The 12,736-nt window shown below is 41.6% G+C and overlaps 1 protein-coding gene across 2 annotated transcripts; it reads right to left on the reverse strand.

Moving 5' to 3' along the window:
- Positions 1-273: 273 nt before the first annotated feature.
- LOC125748698 (uncharacterized) lies at positions 274-6,708 on the reverse strand. Of its 2 annotated transcripts, XM_049025180.1 has the most exons (5): positions 6,051-6,708; positions 5,234-5,617; positions 4,637-4,733; positions 3,832-4,042; positions 274-3,416 (listed from the first exon to the last, which is right to left on the reverse strand). In XM_049025180.1, the coding sequence occupies exons 1-5, from the start codon at positions 6,457-6,459 to the stop codon at positions 3,222-3,224; spliced, it is 1,296 nt and encodes a 431-aa protein (XP_048881137.1). In that variant the 5' UTR covers positions 6,460-6,708; the 3' UTR covers positions 274-3,221. The 2 variants fall into 2 exon arrangements, with proteins under 2 accessions (XP_048881137.1, XP_048881138.1); XM_049025181.1 differs by lacking the exon at positions 3,832-4,042 and having other exon boundaries at positions 274-1,204.
- Between the last annotated feature and the right edge of the window lie 6,028 nt (positions 6,709-12,736).

Consider the following 12,736-nt stretch of genomic DNA (forward strand, 5'->3'; position numbering starts at 1 on the left):
GGCTCCCAAACACAAATGCTTGGTGTCTTATGTTACTGCAAAGATGTTGCTAATTTTAAAAGCACCCAATGTCACCTAATCTCAGAATAGGTCTTTTAGAACAATTTTGGTTCCAACTACCACTTGAAATTAATGTTTTAAAACGAATACACAGATGTATTGTCCTACACCCCCCCCCCCCCCCCAAACACACACACAGACAATGTTTACTGCTGGCAATGAATTGTTAGAATCAGGTCATAAGGGGCAAATGATCTGCATCCAAGGCTAATATCATCACACAACCTACTTTTTTAATTGATTAAAACAATATGACATCACAGAGATAATGGACCTTGTGTGTGCAAAGAACCAAATGGGCCAAACTGGGTCAGGGGAAATGCTTCAGAGTTACAGCAGTTTCTCAAGAGATTCTACCGATCTCATGCACATAACACTCTGTAAGATCTGGATATCATACCACTATCATTTAAAATCTAGTGTCCACTGAATCAATGGCATTTTGATCCAAAATGCCTTGTAATAAGACCAGTGCGATAGAAATAAATCGACATTCAGCTTTGAGGAATTTTTCAGTTAATCTTTCAGGAAAGAGTAACATTTCATGGCTGCTGTGATAAAGAATAAAGCATCATCCTAGGACCAAACATGGCAAGTAGCATGGTGGCTCAGTGGGAGACACTGTAGTCTCACAATTCCAGGGCTGGGGATCCCCCCCCCCCATTGCCTCTGGCACTGTGTGTGGGTGGAGTTTGCATGCTCTCCCCAGGATTGTGTGTGCGATTGTGTGCTGTGATGGACTTCAATCCCAGCCAGGCTGTTCCCTTGCTTCACACAGTATTCTTCCAGGGATAAGATTCAGGTTCACGATTCTCATGCCAGATAAGCAGTTATGCAAGATGGATGGATGGATGGATGGATGGATGGATGGATGGAGAGGTATGCTGGGATTCCACTGTCCGACCCCTTTCTCCAGCCTTCAGCTGGACTGCGTGAGCGCTAGCTTGGGTGTGTCAGTGCCGTCCTCAGGGGAGCCGCCGAATTCAAAGCCGTCTCAGTGTTTTGCAAACATGTTAACTGGCTCATCTGGAGAAAGGACTTTTTGCGGGCGCGATGCCGCCTGGCCGCCTCCCTCCAGGCCTGCCGCTTCAGCTTCTGACTTTGCTCTGGCAGGTCACAGATTAGCTTTCTCCTCTTCTGGTACCTGCAAAGGGTTAGTAATTAGCACAGATTACGACGCTGTAGCAGCAAACAAACGCAACACGAGGTTGTGCAAAAAAACAGAATTCGTGAAGTGGGCCCCATTCCATTCATCAAATGAATTTGAATTGAATTGGTCACACACCCCCCCCCCCAGGATGAAGAAATTAATCTCAAAGACATTAAGTGCAGTCACAACAGTAATGTCATTTAATTTAGCAAAACATAAATACATAACACATTTGCTAGATGGTAGATGTAAATGCTGAGCTTGTTTAAAGTGTACTGCATGATTATTAGAGAAAAACTGTGGTAACTTTTACTCTATTCTATCCAAGTTCTTTTCCATGGGCACATATTTTATATTTTGGTATATTTAACTATTCATGTTTATGGGCTGTTTGGACAAGCGTGCAGTCGCTTTTCCTGACGTTTGGTTATCAGAAGGTGATGAAAACGTTATTTGTATCACTGTAACCCCACATACCTGTAGCATTTTAGTCACGTCAAATGTATCGTCTTTTTTGTTACGGTTTGCTGATTAACAGTTTGCTAATTTTTTAACATTAAAAGCAAATTCATCTTTACATGTCAAAAAAATATATTAATTTCATGTAGTCGATCCTATTTATTTTCCTTTTAGGCAGTAATTTTTGTCTGACAGGCCAACCGTAGTGTTATGAAACATCAAATGCGGTTATACTTAATTCCAATACACATGACTCATAGTTCGATACGGTTACATTTAATTAGCAGAAGATCTTCAGAGGTTTTATCATTAAGACTGCAACATTCTGGCCTGATTTTTTTGAAGATTCTCTCAGCAGGTATAGAGGATGCTGGGATAGCAAAGTTTTTGTAGGCGAGTTGTGCAGGTTCAAGAGAGCTGGTTCGGTTTCCGTTCCAGTGGGCCGAAGGGTTGCCGTCCTCTGCTGGACACGGTTGACTCAGGCATATAGTGACATCATGTGAAGTCAGTTTTGGGTAAAGACACTCAGTTTGTCCTGTGAGAGAATCCTTCATGGTGCAACCTCTTCAATACACAAATCCAATGTGCATCTTAGGTCAAGATTGAAAGCCATCTGGAAGCAAAGCATGTCTTCAAATTCTGCAAGACGCTTCTCAACCAAGCTCTGGAGAATGGACAGTAACTTCTTGTTGCTAGACATGTTCGTGACTATTCTGACTACATGTCTTAATCTTCACATACTTGGAATCACCAAGCTGGAAGCTCCACCAGACACCTACCTGTTACCTCCTCAAAAGGCTTTAGTGCCACACATAGTTCTTGAGTGATTTTACATTGGATGAGAGTTCAATAGGGAACTGAAGCTGAACAAACATATCAGTTGAAATGTTAAGGACCAACTTCAGCATCTTCAACTGGCTTTGCCAGTTGGCGGCACTTGCAGGTTGATGTCTGTGACCTCCTAGAAGCTCAGTAGTCAGTGTAGATTTCTGGCACAAGGGCACACGTTTTTAAGAGAGCCAGCTACATTCAGGGCATCACAAACCACAAGTCGTAATATGTGGACAAGACATGGACGTCTATCTGGAGAAATATTATCTCCTCATCGGTGTTCATCACATGAAAATCAGATGTGTCATCCTGTCCGTCCTCTTCACTATCAACTATCAACACCAGTCATATGTGGCAAGAGGGTACATGCCTCTCAGTGAATGATATTAAGTTCTTAATGTCTTCAGCTGTTACTCTCATGCACTCCACCAATGTTCTCTACCTTATGTCTCCCGCTGAATCGCTTGAAACTCAACATTAAATTCTACAATGCAAACTTTTGAATGACCAGGTATGCCAAAAAAATGATGCCATATATTGGTTTGACCATAGATCCTCATAGATCCTCTGACAGGCAAATATAAGTGTCTTGGATTGGATTGATTAAATTATTTTTTTTACAGCGCTGGTGTAGAAAGTAGGTTCTAGGTGAGGTCTCTCCAAGAGGACATTGTGAAGAACAGTTCAGCCAACTGCAAAACTAACGAAATCCTTTTTTTCCTCAGTACAGAGGGGAAGGAGACCATTCACAATGGGTTACAATGCTGTCTGTCAGAGCAACTTGTTGACTATCCACTGGATCCCATTTACAGCTTGACCTTGGAGCTTCAGCAGGTGAAGTATCCATGATGCTCTGGTTGAGGTAGCCTACATAGGCACTGGATTCAGGCTTTTCCAAAAGTTCTGGATGTTTTTTCTGAAAAAGAGAATAAATATTTGTTATTTTGTAAATTTAGAAAAAAAAATGTATAGAGTACAAATACTTCTGGATGAATATAAATTAGACAGTTACTATAGAGCGTATATATTATTTTACTGCATAAATAAGCATTAATTTCTACAGCAATTACTCTTAAATGCAAATCACAAAAACATAAGGCCATAACAAATCTGCACAGTGATATAACAGCATCAGGGAAACAAAAGCAAACAGCCATAAATGGCAACAAGTTGGTAGAAATTAACAGCCTTCAGGTAAAAGCTTGAACACCAAGCATTTCAACATGTGCAGTTACTGTAGGACTATGACCTGATATACCAGGAAAGAGGTAACACTAAACACTGACTTTATCATAAGAGGGAAATTAACTGCAATTGGTCTGTTGTCTTACCTGTAGGTGTCTTTTGAAATTTGAAGTGGCCTTGATGGAACCACAGACAGCTGTATTGCAGTGCTTGCATACAGCTCTGTGATTTCCAGGTGTGTTAGTGGGAGACGGTTCACCGAAATGGTCACGGATGGATACCTTCGTAGGTTTGCAGTGTGAATTTTCCATCTGGTGACTGAGTCTGCTTTCAGATTGTTTGGCTCCATTTTGTAGACTTTGGGATAAGGAAGAGCATTGTGGGAAATGAACTGCTCTTCCACCACGGTACACAACATGACAGTTATTTATTATATTGTGACACGTCATATTCTTTCATTCTAAATAACATGACATTTTATAACAGTCGGTATTTGTTGTGTATGTTAACATGTCTTAGTAATCAGTACTGAAATATTAAGCTGTATTGTTAAAATCTGCAATTCTACTTCCTTAAATTCAAACTGGAATTGCAATCTTTAATCATAAAACAAATTCAATTCAAATTCACGAACCAATTTGGAATTCGGAATTTCAGGGCCATATTCATTTCAGATCTGAATGGTGCACAACCCTGGACATCATGAGTAATACTGAGGTCCGAATTCAAGCAGTGAATGTACCCGCAGAAATCTTCCTCTGCTGAGCTGATTTATAATTGCGCCCAATGTCTGTTCTTCGAAACGCCATGTGACCAGCTGTCATCCTGCGTTACCAGGCCCAACAGCCATAGAGCCCTGAGTATTTTCCCAAGATGATGTTATAACCCATAGAATCCCATCACACGGGCAGTGAGCTGAATGCTCCGGGAACCGGCGAGAGCTGCTCATACCTGCACCTGTCCTTCTCCCTGTAAGCACGCTGGCGTTCAGGATCCGCTCGGATTTTCTCTCTGTATCTCTGCTGCCTCTCTCTGTTCGACAGCCTCCCTAAAATTACAGCAGTCACAAAATCAGTGCCAGCCAGAACAGCACTGAACATTCAGCATCACTGCAACTACACTGAAATACATAATGAAATACAATCCCACAAATGCATCCCACGAAACAGCTAGAGGATTATACAGAATGCCATGCTTAAGTCTAGAGAGCTATGCTTCATTACTCATAAGTACGGGAAACTAAACTATCAAGTTTCATTAAAGAAATTTGAGACCTTGAGCCTAGTTGTGTACGTCTATGGTGTTCACCATAAATGCATTGTCAGATAACTGTTTTGTTGTGTGTTTGGCTCACTCGGGGGCTCTCTAAAGGCATGGGAAGTTAGGACACGCCCCTTCTTTCTATAAAAAACACTGGAGCATCATCAGATCGGTATGATATGCCATTACGGGGCCCAAAATCTCTAATGTCATCCCTATCTTGCTCAAACTATCATAGCATTCCACGACCCTGATCCAAGATTTCTGTACCAACTAAAGCAGACCTACTTTGCTGAGTCACGGATATGAGGTCTCCAGAGACAGCAGATTGCGCGTAAGTGACTTCTTGCACCCCGACAACACAGGGTGATGCTAGAGGGACACAAGCTGTGGGTCCTGGGTGGGTTTCGTGGTCCTTTCCCAGCGCCTCCTCTTCCCTCCTGAGACGTTCCTCGCTCACCTCCCACTTGATAAAAACAGTATCAAAATCGACAGGTTCCTCTTTAATTCGGAGGTGTTCCGGGCTGGTAAAGAGCTTGGGGCTCCTCTCCTGCTCCCCGTGGACAACATTTCTGAGTTGGTCCACATCTTCAGTCACAGAAAGATTTGGACTGTGCCTCGCAGCATCCTCAGTTTGAGGATCTCTCCTGGGAAGTGCCCTCTCGCAAGGATCTGATGATATAAGACATGGTAGATTTTCCTTCGGTGATCATTGCGTTTTGTTTTCCAAAATGAATTAAACCAAACCCTTTGTTTTTAGATAGTTACACATATACACCAGCACTAACCAATCAATAATCAAGGCTATTCATGAGGAATTACTAATTCATGTTAATAACACGGGGTTCGTATCTCATACCAAACCAATAAAAAAACCGTACTTTACTATAACTAATTACTGATTAAAACAAATTCTGTATTTATCACTGACATTAAATAGTCATGCATACTGCGTACGTAGTATGTAACCGCATTCTTATCGGACTAGCGTTAAAAACAACGGCGAACTACTATTTCAATTATGTTAATTATATTTAACTGCAAGGAAGAACTTCATTCGCATGTGTTACAGTGCCGCTATACGTCAAGTTAGTAAATTACTCACCCGCAAACTCCCTTTTCAGCGACCGCTCTCCGGGCGCATCAGCAGCCCCGCGGGCGCGCTTTGATTTCCCGCACGCACGATGCCGGACTTCGCCCTCCTCCGGGGAGTCGAAGCGGCGATCGCAGGCGGCCTGTAAGTCGCTGTCACTGTCGCTATCAATGCTATGCTCCCGTGACACACTCAGCTGCCGCAGCGACATCAGTTCGTCTTCTGCCCTTTCCAGTTGCATCTTCAGTACACTGTTCTCTTTGTCTCTCTCGGACATTTTCATTTCATACTCCCGCATTCTGTTACTATTTAATTTGCAAAAGACCGTGATGACAGCTGTAATCGCCTCTTTGACTGCGTCTTCGATTTGGCGAAGGTCTTCTTCATTAGAAAAATAAGAATACGCATGGCATGTAGTCATTTTGCAATGTGGGAAAATCACCCGTCTTCTCTTAGCAGCCGGGGACACAAAGATCTTACTCGGTAGGTTTTCTGTGTGACAGCGCCGTTTTGTAGATCATGCCCATATGAATCTGTCTCTTTAGCAGATCGGGCGTATACTCATGGCAGGTTTTAATGCTACTAAATATATGTAGTACTCAAACACGTCTAGTAGAATTTGCGGCCATTATTGTTCAGTACCTGGAAAACATTTAGAACCCCTTCCGAGAGTCAAAGGTCTGCATGATGCGTTTCACTGACATCTTAGCGCCCCGTGCGGTTTGCAGTGTCATCAACCTACATCACAAGAATTATATGTGAGTTAATCAAAAAAAATATTTTCGTTAAGAAACCGATGCTACATTTCATAGAACTCCCTGTATAAATATCTATAGTTATGGTGTCTTATTCATAATAAAATTTTAAATAATATTTTTATTATTGTTTTATTACGTGTCTCATATGGAACTCACAATGCACACATCACAACAGCAGAAAATGCTAATTAATATAATTTAAAAAATGAACAATAATTTGAACACGATAGTTTTGGCTGCACATGTACGAAGGCCGAAAACAAGGATCGAAGTCTCCATAGCGCAATCGGTATAGCGCGTTCGGCTGTTAATATATATAATAATAATATATATATATATATATATATATATATATATATATATATATATATATATATATATATATATATTGAATACCACTGTAATAACAAGTGATAAAATGTCTATTTTCATCTTAATTGCTGATATAGGCTTCAACTATCATTTTATAACTTTATTGTCGAGCGTCCCGTTACGTAATAATTAATATTCAAACAAAGCTTATTTAAATAATGTAGGCCCAGCTGCAATATAGCGCGTCTGTAAAACTATGCTGGCCGCCTATTGAGCACTGATGGAATAACTGGCCCGTGGTTGAAATCGCCGAATCCTGTGATTTTAAAATTCTCATTAGCTTAATTTGCACGTTTATTCAGTGTGACATTAAAGCGTTTTAAAAGCACGCAAAAGTTATCTACAGAAACCCTTTTGGAAAAATTTAACCCATAAGCTTTCTGCAGGCTTTAAATTAAACAATTATCATGGAATCCTGTTATCACGGAAATTCATGACGCAACTAGCAGAAAATGTACTAGTATATATTTTTTTCTTATTCAGAATCCAGTTATATGAAGACAATTACTGGTGAGTTAGCCGTCCACCTAAACTGCGGTACCTCGGGGTAAACCTTGTAGCGTCAGTTAAACGCCAGCTGATTTGCAAAATATAAGGCAAATAAAGTAGATTTCAGTTTTTTCCAGCTTCAAAAGACGACTTAATTACATAAACGAAAGACACACAACATTTCTTTCTCTACTTCTTACACTGCTATGCATTGGACAACACAGTCAATGCATATGTAGTGCTTTGGCCTGACGCGTTGCTGGCATCTACGGTTACATTTCACGCACATTGCAGTATTCAATTTTCACCACAAGAGGGAAACATACAGTAAATTATGAGTCTCTTTACGGAGAAACTGAACATTTTTGGCTCAGCATCTTGACTTTAAGCTATGCGTGTGCTACGCTTCAGAATATATCTGTCATTAAAATCCTGCTTTGATGTCTGTCTTTTATCTGGACCCTAAGTCTGTAATAAAGGTTTGATTGATCGTTTGTTTGATTGATTGATAAGCTAAAGCAGAGAAATGCAGAGAGAGAGAGAGATGCAAAATCTTACCCAGCAGTGTGAAATACATACATATATACATACAAGAGCAAATAATGTTGATCATAATATTCATCGTAGCCTTTTTAAACAAAGCATAACATTGACTTATTATTGTACGAGTTGTGAATGCATCTGCTAAAGCTACACAGCGAACGCAAGAACGGAAATAGCCAAGCACACCCATGTGCTCAATGAAATGGTCACAAGAAAGCAAATTTGCTTGTTGCAAACAATCACAGGGCCTTCACCTTGTTCTTCACCTTAATGCGGCAGGTGCTGTGTTTATCGGGGGAGCAGCACTCTCCCAGGCCTGAAGGTCTTTATCGCTCCAGCGGCTGCCAGTCCATGTTTTAAAGTGTAGTGACCCGGACGCTGAAGCGAAGTGGAGGAGCTGTGGGCCAACAGAGGCCGCGGGTGGTGGGGGCGGGGGCAGGGAGGCGGGGGGGGGAGTAGTACGTTCAGGGGTTATGTTTGTGGCAGCGGAGAGGGGAAAATGTGAGCTGGTGTATTCAATAGGGAATGCAGTGGGGGAACAAGAAAGGTTTAAAAGTGTGCATTAAAGGGAATGGGGGGCTGAAGTGTTGGAGCATAAAATAAACCCCCCCCCCCCCCCCCCATTTCTTTCTCCCTGATTCTTTCTCTCCCTCTGTTGCCAGGCCAAACATAAAGCAATGGCAATTTGTGCAATTTCACAGCTCAGCAGTTTCCTAAAACCCTGACAGGCCCCGCGTTGAGAGACAGAGGCTCGGACGGTTATGGCGGGAGGAACCCGCGGAAAAAAGGAAGGGAAAGGCTAGTGAGGGACGAGGGAGAAGTGGGCAGAGATGAGAGGAGACATGGGGAAGGTGAGAGAGCCTTCTGAGGAGACAGAGAGCTGTGTGAACGGAGGTGGATCGCAAACAAGCAACAGAACATGGGAGGCGATGAGAAATTTTTCTCTTTTGTGGTGAACATCGCCATTTTGGCTTATTTCATCATCTCTGGACTATGGAAAGTATTATGAAGGCTGAATCTAATTTCACCTCTGAGTTGCCATTCAAATTGAGCTTAGAGCTGAAGCTGACACAGAATCGAATCCTTCTGTTTCAGCACTGGACTGTCTGGGGGTTTCTATTTGGGTGGTTGTGTCTCAGTAGGTTGAGGGAAATGCACAGGAGCTCACTGTATGTTGTGACAGAGATCGGAAGATCCCTACAAGACCAGAGTAATAGAAAAAATGAATAATCAGGTAGCAGCCAGCAGTGGGAATGGTGGGTCACGCTTGGCGAGTGACCTTCCAAGTGTGTTGGCTGAGTTTGCTGCTTCGAACATCACAGGACATCTGGGCAGGGCCTCTAGAGACAAACCTGAAGCAGGAGGCTATGATAATCCTTCATACGTGAAAAGGATTTGCTCTTTTCGACAATAATCCCATCACAGAGACGTCCATGAATCACAATATGCAAGTCTGAATTAGAGTCCAATTCAAGTCTGAGGTCTCTGAGGGACAAGTTTGAGTGAAGCCTTTGAATCAGAGTCCAGAGTCAAGACTCGGGTGTCTGCTTCCAACTTCATAATATTCCAAGAGCTTTCTCAACTTTTGAATTGTGTCTAATGTTAATAAGGGTTAACAGTGTAAGAACCACGATCACGATACTATTTAAGCACAATCCTCAAATTCAGAATGAAGGAAAAATACACTGTAATTTTCACTTAATGTTGGCATTAATGCAACCATTGTCTCTCTGAATAGCAAAGGCATGAAGGTAACAAGGCCTTATGTACAGATTAAAGCTTGACGACAATAACAAACGATAAAACATTGAGTGCTGTCAGCATTTTTTGACTTTCTTAGTGCAAACAACTTAAAAATGCATCATCCAAAATGTGTTCGAAGGCGTCAGCAATAGCATTATGTAGAAATGCTAGTTTCGTGGCCTGACTTTATGTATATGGGCCAGTGTATGTCACCATCTGTTTTTTTTCTTTTAATTGAGTATGGAATCATTAATCACAAACAAGTGCATATCCCCTTTCGTTCTTTGTTTTGACACTGCAAATACATTATAAAAATTGTGATGCAACTTGTGGGGTTCTGTGTCTTTGCTTTATCTGGGGAAAATTATCATGAATTCGGCAAAATAATGAGTTTTAGGAATTTTATATAATAAACTATCGGTTCAACATTAATAGCAAATCAAATCAGCGTCTGATCTATTAAGTTGTTTACGGTACAGGTTCGCGTGTTTCGTTGTGAGCATGGCGGCACGTCTCATCTTCTTTCAGCTCTCACCCAGGTACTGTATTTTACCCTTCTGTCACTCAGGAAATGGATTTCGTCCCCAAAATGACTTTCTTTTTATTCACGAAAGCAGATACATTCAGCCTTCTGTTCAGGACATGCAAGAGGCTAATTGGAGTTGCTAAATTGCCCGTAGGTGTGCATGTGTGAGTGAATGGTGTGTGAGTGTGCCCTGCGATGGGCTGGCCCCCCATCCTGGGTTGTTCCCTGCCTCGTGCCCATTGCTTCCGGAATAGGCTCCGAACCCCCCGCGACCCAGTAGGATAAGCGGTTTGGAAAATGGATGGATGGATGTATGCTTCGTATGAAACATATTTGAAGTGCTTATTTTATATGCAGCGCAGCCTAGCAAAAAACATACATGAATGCACAGAAAGCTGCAGTACATTTGAAAATTCGCCAGCTCTTGCAGATATTGCAAAGTTTGCCTGATTTTTGCGTTAATTTCTGTGATCACAGAATCGCTAAATCCTGGAGGATCAGGGAGGGATGTAAAATGAGAGACTTTGCTTCTGCAGAAATGTTCAGCTCGCCATCAAATTATAAAAGATTTAATGTTCCTGAGTTTTCATCCAGGAGTTCTGGTCAAGTCTGAAGTCACTTATGAACAAGTCAAGTGTCGCTCTGTCTCACCAGGACAGAAGCTAACTGGAATTCTGGTCATAGCAATAGGCATGTATATCTGAAGACAAGGTTGACCAGATAAAGATTTCCATGGAGAACAACATTTTATTAGTATTCATTGGGGTAGTGGTTATAATAATGGTTAGGAATGCACTCTTGTGACTAAAAGGTTGGTGGTTCGAATCCCAAACCAGCAAAGTACTACTGAGGTACCTACAAGCACTGCTCCCTGTTTGCTAAATAAAAAATGCCTGCTTTATGGACATGACAGTAAAAACAGGAAGTGAAGAAACGTTTTTAATTACAGAAGGGCAATTAAAAAAAAAAAAACACAGGAGTAATTGGTCATATGTATGCTTACACATTGAGACGGATAGTTAATATATAAATACCAAGGAATTGAGCCATTTAATGAATATTAAGAGAATATTGTATAACAATAGGCATGATATCTCTGTGAAGATCTCCAGACTTGCCCTTGTGAATGTGGCATTGTCATGCAAGACTGGCGGAACATTTCTGAACTTGAAAGGGCTGCGACACCCAGTTAACCGCTTTAACAAAACAAACGCAGGAACTCAGTCCTGCTCCCTCAATCCAAATATGTATAAAATATCGCCCTGATTTCCTTTCTGTTTTAGCTCAAAAAATTGACCTAAATATTGGTGAGGCTGCACTTTAATTCATATTTTTCCTGTAAAATTTTTCACAAATGTTAGGCACTACAGCGGATACAACACAATGCAGTCAAGCTCACGACACTTGAGAAGTATCATGCTGTTCTCTTTGGCTTTTCCTCGAATATCCTTACCAACGAACATCCCGTATTACATGAATATTGATCTGTGTCTGGTGAAGCCGTCCTTCTATTGCATCATATTCTCCTAGTCGCGTATGATCTCTGTGCTGTCATAGTGACTCTCCTTCAGGCCCATCAACCTGTCTTTACACATCTGGGGGCACCACGGGAAGATGAGGCGTGAGCCGCAGGTTACCACCGTGGCCTGAAACGTGTCAGGCAGACATCCTCTGGGTGAGCTCTCGCGCCAGACATCACCCGCATGCATCACGTGCCGCGTTAACATTACCGCTACGTGTCTAAACCTACCGTTACCGTAGTATAGTTTCTATCCTTTGCTCGGCATTGACCTTCTCTTCCCTGGAGGCATCCAGTAATCAGTGATTTATTTCCTAAATAAATCCTTTGGCCTAAATGGGATGTGCTTCTGGTCGGGGTTACTGTTTAGGTCAAAGATGACAGGTAATAAATTGGCCGTGGGAGAAGGAGAGAAGGAAAGAGAAATAAAATGAGGGGAGGAGCAGGTTAACAACGTGGTCTAGACAATGAAAGACTCGTATATCATTAACGAATGTTATATATGGTTTTTACTATTTCCTCTCCTCCTTTTCCTATGCTGTTTCTCATTAGTGTCCTTTTGTCTGTCAGACTGGATCAATGAGTGACTGAAAGAATTTCTGGTGCATGCGAAAGTCACCGTTCAGACCGTGACATTTTATTATTGGAAACAGGTATATCAATATGCATTATATCTATATACAAAGGAGGCGTCTAAATATTTGTGCAAATTAGACCTCAGTAAAGCCAAGTGATACTGAAGGAAAAA

This window comes from Brienomyrus brachyistius, chromosome 9 (genome assembly GCF_023856365.1).
Source record: "Brienomyrus brachyistius isolate T26 chromosome 9, BBRACH_0.4, whole genome shotgun sequence".
NCBI lineage: Eukaryota > Metazoa > Chordata > Actinopteri > Osteoglossiformes > Mormyridae > Brienomyrus > Brienomyrus brachyistius.